Raw genomic sequence first — 14,574 nt, 5'->3', positions numbered from 1 at the left:
TATAAATAAGCAGCGTAGTTATATATGGTTCGGATAATGTATTCTGCTATATTAAATCTTTCAGTGGTTATTCAGCAAAACAAGTAATCTTCAAAAATAAGTACAACATAAAGTAATAGCCACAAAAAAATGTTATAAAATATGTTTAAAGCAACTCAGACTGGTGGAACTAAGGGAAGAAAAACTTTTAAGTTTTTGAGCAAATAAAAAATGCCATTCTTATTCTCTCATCTTATTCCTCTGTTTCATTTGTTCAATAAATATTATTGAGCACTGACTGTTCTGGGACCTAGGGGTCAAGCAGAGACCAAGAAAGTTGAGGACCGTGCTTTCAAGATCATATTGTTGTAGAGGGAGAAAAATAATTTTTTAAAAAAAGCATAAAAACTTTAGATAGTGGTAAGTCCTGTGATAAAAAATAAATATATAGGTGGGTTGATAAGGCTTGCAGATGGTTTGGATGTCATGTATAAGGGACGAGAAGGCTCAGGGGTGATTCCTAGGTTTTTGCTTGAGCCATCGAATTAACAGAAGTGCCATTCACTGAGATGGGCAAAACTAGCTGAAGATTTTTATATATGGTGTTTTCATTGCTTATATATTTGTGCTGTATATTAAGACTTCACAGAGGTGTCTTACATTCTATTTCATTTTAAATATGTCCTCAAGTATAAATACATACTTCAAGCAAAGTAGAATTTATATTCCCCCTTTACATTTACTAAATACATACATAAAAGAAAACTGAGAGTAAAAGACTTTTTATTATTTTCCTGCAGAAGTTCCTTTGTTGGATACACTTCAGTGTAGAGTCAAGATACTTAAAATCCCAAGATTTTGATGTCTCCCACCATATAGTAATACTTTAGCATATAGATATTATACTCCTATTAGAAGTAGCAGCTCATTTAGAGCACAAGATACTGGATACTTAACACGTTTATCAGTGTTCACAGTATACTCATGAAGTGAAGTCTGTATTTGACTTGAGTTCTTCCCTATTGTTTTTGAAAATAATCTAAATGATATACCTGTTACTTTTTGAAAAAGTGGCTAATGCAGACTTGTAGTTTTTTTGAAACCTGGCAATTCAGACACAGTTTAAAATCAAGGAGGTTGCTGTATGGTGTTCATGGTTATTTTGAGTTATTTTTGTGACTCAGTTTTTAGACATTCTATTTAGGGAGCTAGAGTCTAAAGAAAGAGAGGTATCTTCTTGGCATGGATTAGGTATAACTTTTTTAATTTAGAATTATGCAGTCAGCACTGTACCTGTAAAAAATGCCAAATGGTAGTAGTGTGGACTTCTGTATTTTGGAAGAGTAAACAGGCCTTTTAATTTTCCAGGTTTTTGTTTTGTTGGTTGACTCACAACTTTTAATATGTGTTTTGATACTTGTGTGTACTAAGGGTATTCTATAAATAATACCATTATATGTTTAGCCACATTGATCTGTGATTATAATTCCTTAATCAAAAAATGTTTCTTATAGTTCTCATTTTAATTCATTACCAGTAAGACACCAGAAGATAAACCTTTAATGTTGTTTGGGAAATAGTAATTTTTAAACCTTGGTAAATAAGTTGTATGCTTGATTAAGCCTTAGAGAATAAACAAAAACTCGGTTATGTGTATTGGAATTTTGCTCTTGTAATTCAATGGAGAGCATTTTTCTGCCATGCTTTATTTTTATAGAAATTTTCCTTTCAAATAACAGGTTATCTTGTAATTTCTGTGCTTGAGTTTTTATTTCTAGAATTTATTTTGAAAACCTCAAAAATATTTGTGTTCTGAAAAAAGAACTCAGAAATAACAACTAGTATTTGTACAGGTAAAAAAAAAAAAAAATCACTTTTTTTTTTAATGCCGCTAATGTTTATATAGGATTATACCATAATGTTTTATAATTAAAATGTTTTTATTTCTGTTTTCCACATGTTTACAGTTGAATTAAGTTTTTAACAGTTACTTTGAGATGTGAAAATTTTGTATGTTACATTCAGTAACCCAATTTTAGTTTGGTGTTCAAGCAGTTTACGAAAGGTGTTTGATATTTACTCTCAAATTCTGTTGTTTAATATTTCACTAATTAGTGATTCAGAGTAAATATCTTTAGTTAGTATTCTGCTTATATTAACTAGCTGTATATTGAGTGCCTACTGTACGCCAGGTACTAAGCTCAGTGTTTAATAGAGAGAACAGTATTAAACCTTGTGGGTTTTGAGAATCCATTAAAATAATGTATGTGAAAGCATTTGAAAACTATATACCATATTTGTTACGTTGTTTATGGTTGCAAGCAACAGAAGACCTTGCTGAAACTTTTTTAAAAAGGGCTTTTGCTTTGTCCATTTGTTATATAACAAAAAAACCTAGCAGTGTGGTAGAGATTAGGCTTTGTTGAGGTGGGCTCCAGCCCTCTGCCTTCCCCCATGCATCAGCTTTGTTCTTGGACTGGCTTCTTCCTATTGATAAAATGGCGGTGCCAGCTTTAGGCATTCCTTCTGCACGGTATCATCTAAAGCAGCACTATCCCATAGAACTTTCTGTGGCGAGGGAAATGTTTTCTATCTGTCCTTAACATTTGAGCACTTGTTATGTGGCTAGTGTAACTAAGGAACTAAAAATTTTTTTAATTAACACGTGTTCCTTAATGGTAGCTAGCATATTGTTAAATGCACATCTAAAGGATCAGAGATAAATTATGTCCCAGGATTCCCAGCAAAATCCTAAGATTAATTCTGATTGTAATGGTTTAGATCACATTCCTACCCCCTCCCATAAACCAGTCAACTCTTGTACATTCAAAGATGACCAAGTACAATAAACAAAACAGCAGAAACTGACTCCCAAATATTTCAGATACTGTTGTTATTACTCATAGATTATACAGAATTGTACTTTCTACATTTTAAGAAAAGAGATAAACTTGAAAATATCTACAAGAAACAGTGAATTATAAAAGAAGTGACATAGCAGTCTTGAGAAGAAATACTTTTAGGGATGAAAAAATACAGTAACCAAAATTAAAAAAATCAGTAGTTATGTTGGAAATAGATTTGACATAGCTGAAGAAAGAATGTGTGAAGTGAAAGATCTGAAGAAATTTTCTAGAATGCTGCACAAAGAGATAAAAAAAGAAAGGAAAATACCAAGAGAAGTTGAGAGACAAGAAGGATTGTGTTTGACATTCTAGCCTACATTCTCTTGACATTCCAGAGGGAGAAAAGAGAGAGAGAGAATAGGGCAGAGGCAGCATAGGAAGAGATAATGACAGAATTTTCCAGGTTTGATGAAACAACACACTCCTCAGATTTTAGAAGCCCAACAAATCCCACGCAGAGTTAAAAAACAAAACAAAAATTATGCATAGCTATATCACAGTGAAACTGCAGAAAATAGAGTAAAACTTAGATTACTTCAAAGGAGTGTTGATTAATTCTGAAAAATTAAATGAAATGTGGAGACAATTAAATGATATCATAAATGTGCTAGAGGAAGGGGGTAGGAATCCTAGAGTTCTATACCCAGAGAAAATAGCCTTTGAAAATGAAGGCAAAACACCTATATATCAGCTTTGCAGTTAAACCACCTCATGGTTGTGGAAAAAGGGCGAAGGCCGAGGCAGGCTGCCATGATAAAGTACTCTTTATGAGAAGGTCAAGTGACCTCCACAAGCTTCATGTGGACAGTGACCCTTGCCTGTTTTATTAGTGTTAGTATGGTGTTCTCAGTAAATGTTGGATGAAAAAAAAAAAGCAAAATAAGTCATTTGTGTAATAGCCAAAAAACAGGAGAGAGGACAGATGCGAGAGAGGGATAGTGAAGAGCCAAGACCCAGGATTTATGAGGATTTACTTTCCTAGCTTCACAGTGCACTGGAAATCAGCTCCATCGAAGAATTAAATACTTTTAAGCATGTATAATTTCAAGATAATGCTGTGCCTCAGAATTTTAACTCGGTGGACAAATTCTCAAAAAATATATCTTAATAAAACTGAATCACAAGGAAATAGAAAATCTGCACAGTCTTATTGTTAAGTTTACCACAAGAAAACTTCAAGTTCATATGGCTTCATGAGCAAGCACTAGCAGATTTTTAAGGAAGAAGTAATGCTAATATTTTACAAACTCTTCTGGAGAATAGAAAAAGAGGGAACACTCCCTTATGTGAAGCCTAACCTTGATAACAAAACCAACAAGAAGAGCTCTAGAAAGAAAAATTGTAAATCAGTCTTACTGGATGTAAATGCATAACTCCTGAAGCACAGTATTAGTCCACATCTCTGTGCTCATGTCCTTTTTTATTTTTACAATGACCCAGTTCCTCTACTGCTTGGGCACACGTCTAGGCTCTTTGTATCAGCCTTTCTTGCCGTTAGGAGTAGTCATATGGCTGAGCTGTGGCCAATGGAATGTTAGTGGAAGTGATACACACTACTTGCAGGCCTGACCTATAAAATATCTCCCACGTAATCCTTCATACTCTTTGGTCCCAGTGTGCTAGCCAGTGGCAGAGATTGAGATGGGATCTTTTAGGTTCCTACGTGGAACCACAGTTAAAGGACCCTGAACAATTTCATCTGAGTCTGTCTGAGATTAAGCAACATCCTCTGCTCTGTATGAATAAGAAGTAGACTTTCATTGTGTTAAGCTGCAGAGATTTGTGAATTTGTTTGTTAAAGCATTTTGCATTACTTATGCTAACTTCTGTAGAAATTAAATCCAGCAATATATAAAAGGAGTAATATATCATGGCTAAATTGGATTTATCCCAGGAATGCAGGGTTGACTTAACAGAGTTATACAGTGTTCATAGATTGGAAATCTCAATATTGTGTATTTCTGGGTACATAAAATAATCTGTGTAGATTCAGTGAAATGACAATGAAAATCCCAGCAAGTTCTATTTTATAAAGAATTCAACAACTTATTTTGAAATACGTAGGGGATTCAAAGGAGAAAGAAGATTAGACATTCTGAAGAACAACAACGGGGTGGTGGGAGGGTTTGCTCTGGAAGATACTGAGGCTAATTTTAAAGTTATAGTAACTAAGATACTGTGGCATTGGTATAAATAACAAACATATCAATGAGATAATAGCCCAGAAACAGAACCGTGTATATATGGATAATTGATATATGACCAAACCAAAAACCAAACCTGCTATTGTTGAGTCAATTCTGACTCATAGCAACCCTATAGGACAGAGCAGAACTGCCCCATAGGGTTTTCAGGGAGTGCCTGGTGGGTCTGAACTGCTAACCTTTTGGTTAGCGGCCGTAGCTCTTAACCACTACACCACCAGGGTCTCCTGATACATGACATAGGTGGCAAAATGGTGCTGGGGCAGTTGGTTATCTGTATGGAAAAAACATTAAATTGAATGCTCCTTCATATCTTACACAAAATCACCTTCAGAAAAATTATAGACCTAAATACGAAAGACAAAATGTTAAAGCTTTTTAGAAGATATTATAGAATTTTAGGTAGGAATTTTGAGGTAGGGAAGGATTTCTTATGCAAGACATAAAAATTGCTATCGTGAAGGATGACTCTAAAGGAAAAAAATGACAAATTTGACTACCATATTTTTACACAAATAACATACATCTTCAGCATCTGTTTGCTGGCCGCACCCTCCCCACACGAGGCACCCTTACAAGCACCGCAATGCCAGTCCTCTCCTCGTGGGAGGAGGGTGTAGCCAGCAAGGCAATGCAGAAGGTGCACATTACTTGCGTAAAAATACGGTATATTAAAAGGAATAGCCCCTCGTCATCAAAAAGTGAGAATAAAACATGCTGCAGAATGGGAAAAGATTTTCCCAATGCATAAAATTTGTAACAAAGGACTTAATAATGACTACATGTAAAAGAACTACTACAAGCCTTTAAGAAAGAGACAGTACTTGAACAGACACTTTACAAAAGAGAAAATCCAAATGGCCAATAGATATGAAATGAGCATAATTTCAATAGTAATTACCAACCAACCAACCCACCCACTGCCGTGAGTTTGATTCCAACTCCCAGTGACCCTGTAGGACAGAGTAGAACTGCCCGGTAGAGTTTCCAAGGAGCACCTGGTGGATTCGAACTGCTGACCTCTTGGTTAACAGCCATAGCACTTAACCACTATGCCACCAGGGTTGCCAGTAGTTTAGGGGTATGCAAATTAAATCATTGCAGGTAGGCATGTACATTGATGGAACTACTTTTAAAAAGTTGGCATTACCTCATGTACCTGAAGATCCATGTATTTGATGAACGTTTCCAATCCTAGGAATGTACCCTAGAGAAATGTGTGCAGATACGTACTGTGTCTACAAAAATGTTCACATCCAAAAGCTTCAAGTAACTTTAATGTCTACCTGCAGTAAAATGGATAGTTTTTTATTTCATACAACAGAATATGATATTCAGTGAAAATGAAGCAACTATAGCTTTATGCAACCCTGTAGATGAATCTCATATAATGAAAGAAGCAAGACTAAAATACATTACATATGGTTCCTTTCACATAATATTCAAAAATAAGCAAAACTAAAACATTTTTGGTGATATGCGTATTGTTGGTAAACCTATAAAGAAATCCTTTCACATAATATTCAAAAATAAGCAAAACTAAAACATTTTTGGTGATATGTGTATTGTTGGTAAACCTATAAAGAAATCCAGAAGATTGTCGCCACAGAGTCAAAAGGGTGCTGCCTGTAAAGAGGGAAGGAAAAAGTTACTTGTGTGAGTGAAGGAAGAAATATAGGGTTCTGATAATGGTTTTATTTTTTGCCCTGATTGCAGCCAGTGGTGTTCATTTTATAATTATTTGCTGAGTTGTATATGAATTTTTATGTACTTTAAATATTTCACAGTTAAAAAAAATTAAGTGTTTTTGTTCCCTAAGTGCCTGGAAAGAATATTTCAAAATAGGAAGCAGTTGTTAAAAGTGGGGAAAAGGAGAACTTGTCTCATTTTTAAAATACTCTAACAGTCTAAGTCCTGGGAACTGAAGACGTACTATTCCTTTATTGTACAAGTACTCATGTGTACCTGGTGCTGTAATGACTGCCTACCCATCCAGCCAGTGTTGATGGAGCACTTACTGTCCAGCTCCATCACAGAAATGAGATGTAAGTTGGCTGGTGAAATTGTGGATTGATTTAATTGACTAGTCCCTTGCCTTTAAGAATGATGCATATACACCTTTTCAGGAGCCTTGGTGGTGCAGTGGTCCAGGTGCTCAGCTGCTAACCAAAAGAGTTGGTAGTTTGAACCTACCAGCCGCTCTGCGGAGAAGAATGTGGCAGCCTGCTTCTGTAAAGATTTACAGCCTCGGAAACCAAATGGGGCACCTCTGCTCTGTCCTGTAGGGTCGCTGTGAACTGAATCGACTCGAAGGCAGTGGGTTTGGTTTGGTATAGATGTTTTGAGTACTTTTAATCTCATAATTTCACTTTTGTATACTGCGATTTTATTTCTTTGGAATGGAATTTGGCAACCAGTTATAATCCTTAAACAATTTCCATTATAAAATTGAGGCATGTATTAAAAACGTTTCAATTCTTGGTAGGCAGTAGTTAAAAATCCAGCTCTTGCTAAGCATGGGCTTTGATAAATACTCAGGCAAAATAGCCTCTCAGATCCAAAATTTAGTAGCATGTCTCAACATTGCAGAAAATGTCATCCTCTGGGATTTTTATGAATCCTTATTTCAGACCTCATGTGGTTTAAATATTTTTAAAACATATTTGCAGTGAAAGATATCCTGAATACTAGATTTTCTTATTTTATAAACAAACACCAAGTATTGTAATAATATAAAAAATATATATATATGTTTGTTATATTAATCTAATACATATATAATTATATATGCACACATATGTGCATGCGCTTACACATAACTCATGGAAATGAGTCTACAAGTTCAAATATATTATTTTTTGCTGTTAGTTTAACATGAGCTATATCAACTATAAATTTTTTGTCTATGCCTAGTAATTCATTTTGAAATATTTAAAATTGTATTATGGAAAAAACACTGATGTACTTATTTTTAAAAAATTCCAACTAGCATTGTTCTTGCCTCCTCAAGTTTCTTCTCCCTCTCCCCTTCCCAGTATTCTCTTTTTCCATCTCTCGTTTCACCAACAAATTTAATATATAGCTAGAAAAGAAGAGGCAAGTGGATAGGGCCTGCCAAGCAGTAGTTACACCCACAATTTAGTAAATGTTTCCTGAACTTGAAAGTCGCTAGTACTTTATAACTAGAACAACAGAACACATGACTTCAAAGAGCTCTGTTGGTATATGTCCCATTATTTCAATCAATCTTCTTTGGCCAGAACAGGGAGTAAGCTTCAGTCATCTCATGGTCAGATTTAGAATCCTTCCTGGGCACTAGGTTGTAAAGGCACTGACCAGACTGGTTTTGGAACTTCAATGTCTTGGATAGGGAGACTATGAAATTGTGACCAGAAGGGTCACTGACAGTTCACTTCATTAAGATTCTTTGATGATAAGGAATAGAGAGACCTGTCTGAAATAGCTCAAGCTAAAGCCCATAGCTGATTAATGAAAAGAGTAGAGGCAGAGGTCACCCAGAGACAGGAGGGAGTACCTGGCTTCACAACACCATTAACTCCATCTCGGGCCGCATGGTCTCTCATCCACAACACCAAGGCTAATTTGCAAGATGACTCTCTTGAAGGCACAGGTGATGGTCTTCATATAAAAATAAAGCGATATTCTGAGTCATCGTCCAATTAACCATTTTTGTAATCAAACCATAATTCCTCAGTTTAAAGAAAAAGCTTCAATATGGCACTGTCTTGGTGGTGCATTGGTTAAAGCGCTCGGCTGCTAACTGAAAGGTCGTTGATTCAAACCCACCAGCCACTCTGTTGGAGAAAGATGTGGCAGCCTGCTTACGTAAAGTCTACAGCTTTGGAAACCCTGTGGGGTGCTTCTACTCTGTCCTTACCACCCAGTGCCATTGAGCTAAAGGGTCACTAAGTATCCGAATTGACTTGAGGACACTGGGTTTTTTTTTTTTTTTTTTTTACTTTTTTGGCTTAGGAGAAAACATTTGATGAACTGTGCCCTCTTTATTGCAGTGCTATATAGATTTTTTAAAATTGTGTTGACCCTCAATAGATGTCGTGGAGTTTTCCTTACTCTAGAAAAATTGGGCTTTTGTTTTTTAAATTTCCAAGTTCATGCTCCAGCCTACTGGGTTTAAAATAAATGCAGGTGCTTCTATTAGAAGATCCAGAATTAGAACCTTTGGATGTTAATTGATTATAGGTAACTGCATACTTCACATAAAGGAGGAAGATTCCCAGTTACCAAGTCTAATCTTCCTATCAGAAAGCCTCTAGGGAATCACCCAGTACCTTTTACAGTATCAGCTATTGTAACTTAAACTTTTAGGTTAAACCATATGAAATTGTATTGTGTAGTTCAAAAACAGTCAAGTACTGAATTGTTATAAAGCAAATTTCATGTTTTTACCACAATAAAAAAAAAAGTCAAATATCAGCACTTTAACCACTACGCCACCAGGGTTTCCCCACTAAGTTTACATCTATTAAAAATGATGACGAGTCAAGGGTAGTTGGACTTTCATAATTGTTAAAAGGTAATTTAGGTAAAATCATGACTCTCAAACAGATATTACTTGAGTGTGAGTCAACCATTTTAATTCATTAATTGCAGAGGGAAACTGGAAAAATTATTACCAGTTAACAGGCAGATCCAAAGGTCAGACAAATACGTTAGCCCATCAGGAAGGCCAAAATGAATTTGCTTCTGAGATGCAAAAACTGGCCTCTTCCACAGTGGGGAAAGGAAGTCAGTTGAACCTCTACTAAACCCCCCCCCGCCCCAATACCAAACCCACTGCCATCGTGTCGATTCCAACTCAGAGCAACCCCATAGGGTTTCCAAGCTTGTAAATCTCTATGGAAGCAGACTGCCACATCATTTTCCCAAGGAGCAGCTCGTGGTTTCAAACTGCTGCCCTCTCAGTTAGCAGTTGGTCACTTCAACCACTGTGTCACTAGGGCTCCTTGAACCTCCACTGGGCAGAGTTTATGTGAATGTCTGTAGACACATACTTGTATTACTGTCAGTTTTCTACTTTAACTTTTATCTCTACAGTTTGTGAAATAGCTCAAAACATTAAAGGCCCAGACCCCAGATAATCAGATAACTTGGAAAGGGGTGCCCTAAAGAATGTATAGTTTTCCATTAAAGATGCTTAGTAATATTTTTTGGTCCATTTAGAAGTCTTTCACAATTTGTTCTTACATAACTAATGTTGAAAAGTAAATGTTAAATAAGGACATTCATAATTTTAAAATGTACATTTTGTACCATAAATGCCAATGTGCAGAATGTGCAATGTGCTCAAAATCACAAAAAGAAAAGCCTTTAAAATCAAAATAGAAACTTAACTTTGTTATGACAAATAGAAAAATGTTTGTTTTTTAAAGGTGCTTAACTGGTTCTCCAAAAATAAAATTTTTGTTTTCTATAGAAATAGGCTGATGAAAATTTATAGGTATGTTAATTTTAGGATTTTATGTAAGTAATAGTGCCAGTTGAAGCTTTTAAACATGTTTTAGAACACAGCTATAGGACAGATTGTGTCAGGTTATCTTAAGTTGGTTAATAATTGCTCATCACAACAGATCCCTTTACCAGTTTATAATATATATTTAAGAATACAATTATATTCCAGAAAAGCAGCTGAGATAACTTAAATGGGAGATGCCACTGAAATTTTAAATTATTTTGGCACAGTTGAGTTTTCCCCTTAAGTTTGCCAGAATGGCGCTGATACGCTGTCACATTTGCAAGGAATAAAGAATTTAGGAGTTTTGTTTACTTTAGAATGCAACACAGTAATGAACAGTAATAGCCATAGAGTGCACACAGGCAAATGTTAGTACTCTTGATGAGTTTTTTCCACTTACAAGCTGGTTCCTCATAGTGGTGACCTTTCAGACTGTTTTCTTCATGAGCAGGTGTTTTTTGATTGTAGCTAATGTGTTGCAAAACTGAAGGTGGCCCGTCTCTCGTATCCTCCTCCTGGCCTTGTTAATAGATGACAGCATTCCACTTGTTAGTAACAGTGACACAGGAGAAACTTCTACTATTATGCTGTTCGGTAATGATAAAGAAGACAGAAAAAGTCTTTTTATGGTAGTTGGGCCCTCAAAACAACTCTTCATGTTTTGGTGATAGGGAGACAGAAGTTGGATATCAAACAGAGGTACATTAGCTTGTTATCTGCATAGCTGATACAGCCTCTTAAATTCCCTCACAATGACAGGAGCCCCTTCTGAAGTGAAGGCTTGCAGAGCCGGAGATAATGGAGAGAGCTTTGTGTCCCCATGAATACTAGTAGGGTTAACCCTACTGTTGTAGAATAAAAATTACATGTAATTAGTAAACACCATATTCTTTTTTCTTCTATACATTAGAAAATGCTCAAAGAGATACTTGATGATTGCTGTCTGTAGAAAGTTTAGTGATTAGCATTTCATCATATCAAGAAGAGCGAGATTATTAGTCTTAAAATATATGAAAATGGTGGGAAACTAGAGATGTCAGTCTAGAATGAAAGTAAATCAGTTGTTTCTAGTCCTAAAGTTGTAATAAAGTGTCAAATGCTAATTTATGTTCAAAGTACTCTTCGGTTTCTGGTTTTTAAATAAGCCAACTTCATGCTTGCCAAAATCTACATGTAGGTAGTGTTTCTAGGGCTGTGTAGGTTATCAAAGTTAAATATATTCCAGTATCGTGACCGTTAAACAGTTTGACTCCTGCTGGCAGCTGGCAGCGAATCCGCAGGCAGACTGTTGCAATGGATGGGGAGGATAAGTATCTCCATCCTTTAGTGTTCCAGACAACAGGCCCTCTTATGGCTAAGAGCACATAAATGTCCATGCAATTAGTTAGGCCCACAAAGCTCGGTGCCATGAGGCAGATGTTGGGATAACAGGTGTAATGTTTGCTGTACGTTCGTGTTTAGTGTAATGGAAATTTCAGGCATCGTATGTGGAATTTCTAGTATATGCCAAGCAATTTGAGAAGGTAACGTATCTATACTAATGATCGCCTGTGATTCTGTATGCATGCAATAAGAATCACATTAAATAAATAAATGGCTTCAGAGAGACAAATTCTCCACTCTTAATGTACTATGTGTTTACATTCTACTTCCTTCAAGAAAAAAGTAAAATAAGTGTCTATAATTATTGCAAATCTTTTTTTAAAGGATACTAAGATCTATTATTATGAATTATTAAAAATACACTTTAAATATAATTTAAATAATATTAATGAACTGATGCGGGTACCCTGGTGGCATACTGGTTAAGAGCTCAGCTGCTAACCGAAAGATCAGCAGTTCAAATCCACCAATTGCCCCTTGGAAATCCTATGGGTCACTTCTACTCTGTCTTATAGCATCGCTGTGAGCTGGAGCTGACTCAACAGCAAATAACAACGCCTTAAAATAAGACCCATAAGGATTTTAAAAAGCAAGCCTTTAGACGTTCTAGAAATAAACTAATATTCCATATCTGAGTCCTTGGTTTTAAATTTATTCTTTTAAAAACTAAACAAGTCGTTTCACGATGACTTTCTAAGTTAAAAAAAATAAAAATCAGAAAACCAATCCATATTCATTATATTTTTACCCCCAAGCAAGGGGAAAGAAAACTCAGTATGGTTTAGGGTATATTTTGATGATACTGTAAGAAAATTCTCCAGAAAGTCAATTCAGTAAATTAAATGAAACCATAAAGGAGCTCTTTAAGAAGAGCTAGCAAAGGGGAAAAACTTTCTGATTAAAAAAATTTTTAATACGTAAAGTCATTAATAATATACATGTAATCTACATAGAAGTCATTACTGACTTATAAATATATAAATAAGTATTATATTTGAGCTTTTATACCTCAGAATTACATAGGAAGATGAAAATGTTAGTATTTAAAAACAAATCAGGGATCAGATTATTGGGATACTGTGTTAATTCTTTCCGATGGATAGGGTGAAGTCTCATAGGCCGAAAGGCGTTTCAGTAGGTGAAGTGGCAAAAATGTTACAAAGGCACTGCGATAGCCTCTCAAAGCATCATTTGGATACGTTTCCATTTCAGTTCTTACGCTCACTGGCCCTGGTAAATAAGTGGATGAGGCTGTAATCAGATTGGAGTGTAATTAGGAGCAGCGATAACTTAGTGTCCTGTAGGTAGTTTGGAAAGGGAGAATCCAAACAACTAAATATTCCTTTTCTCTTAATGTACAACAGGAGCGTTTATTCTGGTTTCATCTATAGTTTACCTTATCTGAAAAATCAGAGTGCGTTTGTGATCGTTTGAAGCCATTTCATTGGCTCTTGTATAATTCAGTTCATTCAGTCTGTGCTCTCTTAAAATTTTTACAGAAAAATTCATGGCAAGTTAGTATTATTTGTGTGTGAATTTTCCAATTGTATTTCAGACTTTAAGAAAGAAAGGCCTTAATGGTTGTGAGAGCCCTGATGCTGACGATTACTTTGAGCACAGTCCACTCTCGGAGGACAGATTCAGCAAACTAAATGAAGATAGTGATTTTATTTTCAAACGAGGCCCTGTAAGTACTTTTACTTTACCTCTACTTTTTATTTGTTGATCCTTTTTGTTAACTTCATTATTTAGGCTCTGAACAAGAAGGAACACAGAGGGTGCGACAGCCCAGACCCTGATACTTCATATGTGCTAACTCCACATACGGAAGAAAAATATAAAAAAATTAATGAGGAGTTTGATAATATGATGAGGAATCATAAAATCGCAGTGAGTACTAAAGTATGGTTTGTGTTTTTATCTTGTGCATGAAGAGATTGACCATACATCTTGTTTATTTTCACAGTGAGTGGTGACAATAGTAAATAGAAGGAAAAAACTCTGCCATTTTACTAATTTTTATTTTGGTTTTATAGAATTTTAAAATGAAATTGCTCAAATTTGGTAATAATACATGATCAGTGTTTTAAAAGTAGAAGTGAAAGGAAAATGACCTAATCCAGTCTCTGCCACTTATTACCCCTGTGCCTTTGAGATTCCATCTGTAAATGAGTGATTTGGCCCTTGTAAATATTAAGGCCCATTCCTACTCTAATAGTCCATGATTCTAAAGATAGTGGATATATAAGAATTACTTTCCCTTCCTTGACTTTTCTAAAAAATATTAGATGTACTTGAGTAGATCTTGAGAATATAAAATGTGAGGTGATTAGATTTCTTATGAAATTTGGTATTTCAAAATTATTTATGATCACTTTACATAATTGCTGTAATAGTAGTAGGGCTAAGCCTGTTGGGCTCTGTGCTTTGTAAATGTCCCACTTGGCAACAGATACTACCAAACTCTTGTTTTTTTCTCATACTGTAGGTACTGAGGAAGAGATGCCTGGTTTAACTTAAGAAAGCGATGCTTTTAAACTGGTTGCAGAACAAATAGTTGATTTAATTTTTTTCTATGCTTATGCATCTAACTGTAGTGAAACTACTT

The 14,574-nt window shown here is 35.4% G+C and overlaps 1 protein-coding gene across 5 annotated transcripts in view; it reads left to right on the top strand.

Annotated features, from left to right (window-relative positions):
• MEF2A (myocyte enhancer factor 2A) overlaps positions 1 to 14,574 on the top strand; it is a 212,260-nt gene that overhangs the window by 140,954 nt on the left and 56,732 nt on the right. For 2 of the 5 annotated variants that reach the window (XM_023553063.2, XM_064267059.1), the window contains exon 4: positions 13,719 to 13,856. In XM_023553063.2, the coding sequence (XP_023408831.1) occupies positions 13,719 to 13,856 (138 nt within the window). Of the gene's footprint in view, positions 1 to 13,521; positions 13,654 to 13,718; positions 13,857 to 14,574 lie in introns of all 5 variants that reach the window. The other 3 variants (XM_064267060.1, XM_023553065.2, XM_064267061.1) reach the window with 2 other exon arrangements.

The sequence above is a fragment of the Loxodonta africana genome, chromosome 13 (genome assembly GCF_030014295.1).
Source record: "Loxodonta africana isolate mLoxAfr1 chromosome 13, mLoxAfr1.hap2, whole genome shotgun sequence".
NCBI lineage: Eukaryota > Metazoa > Chordata > Mammalia > Proboscidea > Elephantidae > Loxodonta > Loxodonta africana.
The sequence above is the reverse complement of the archived record's forward strand: the minus strand, read 5'-3'. Positions and strand labels throughout refer to the sequence as shown.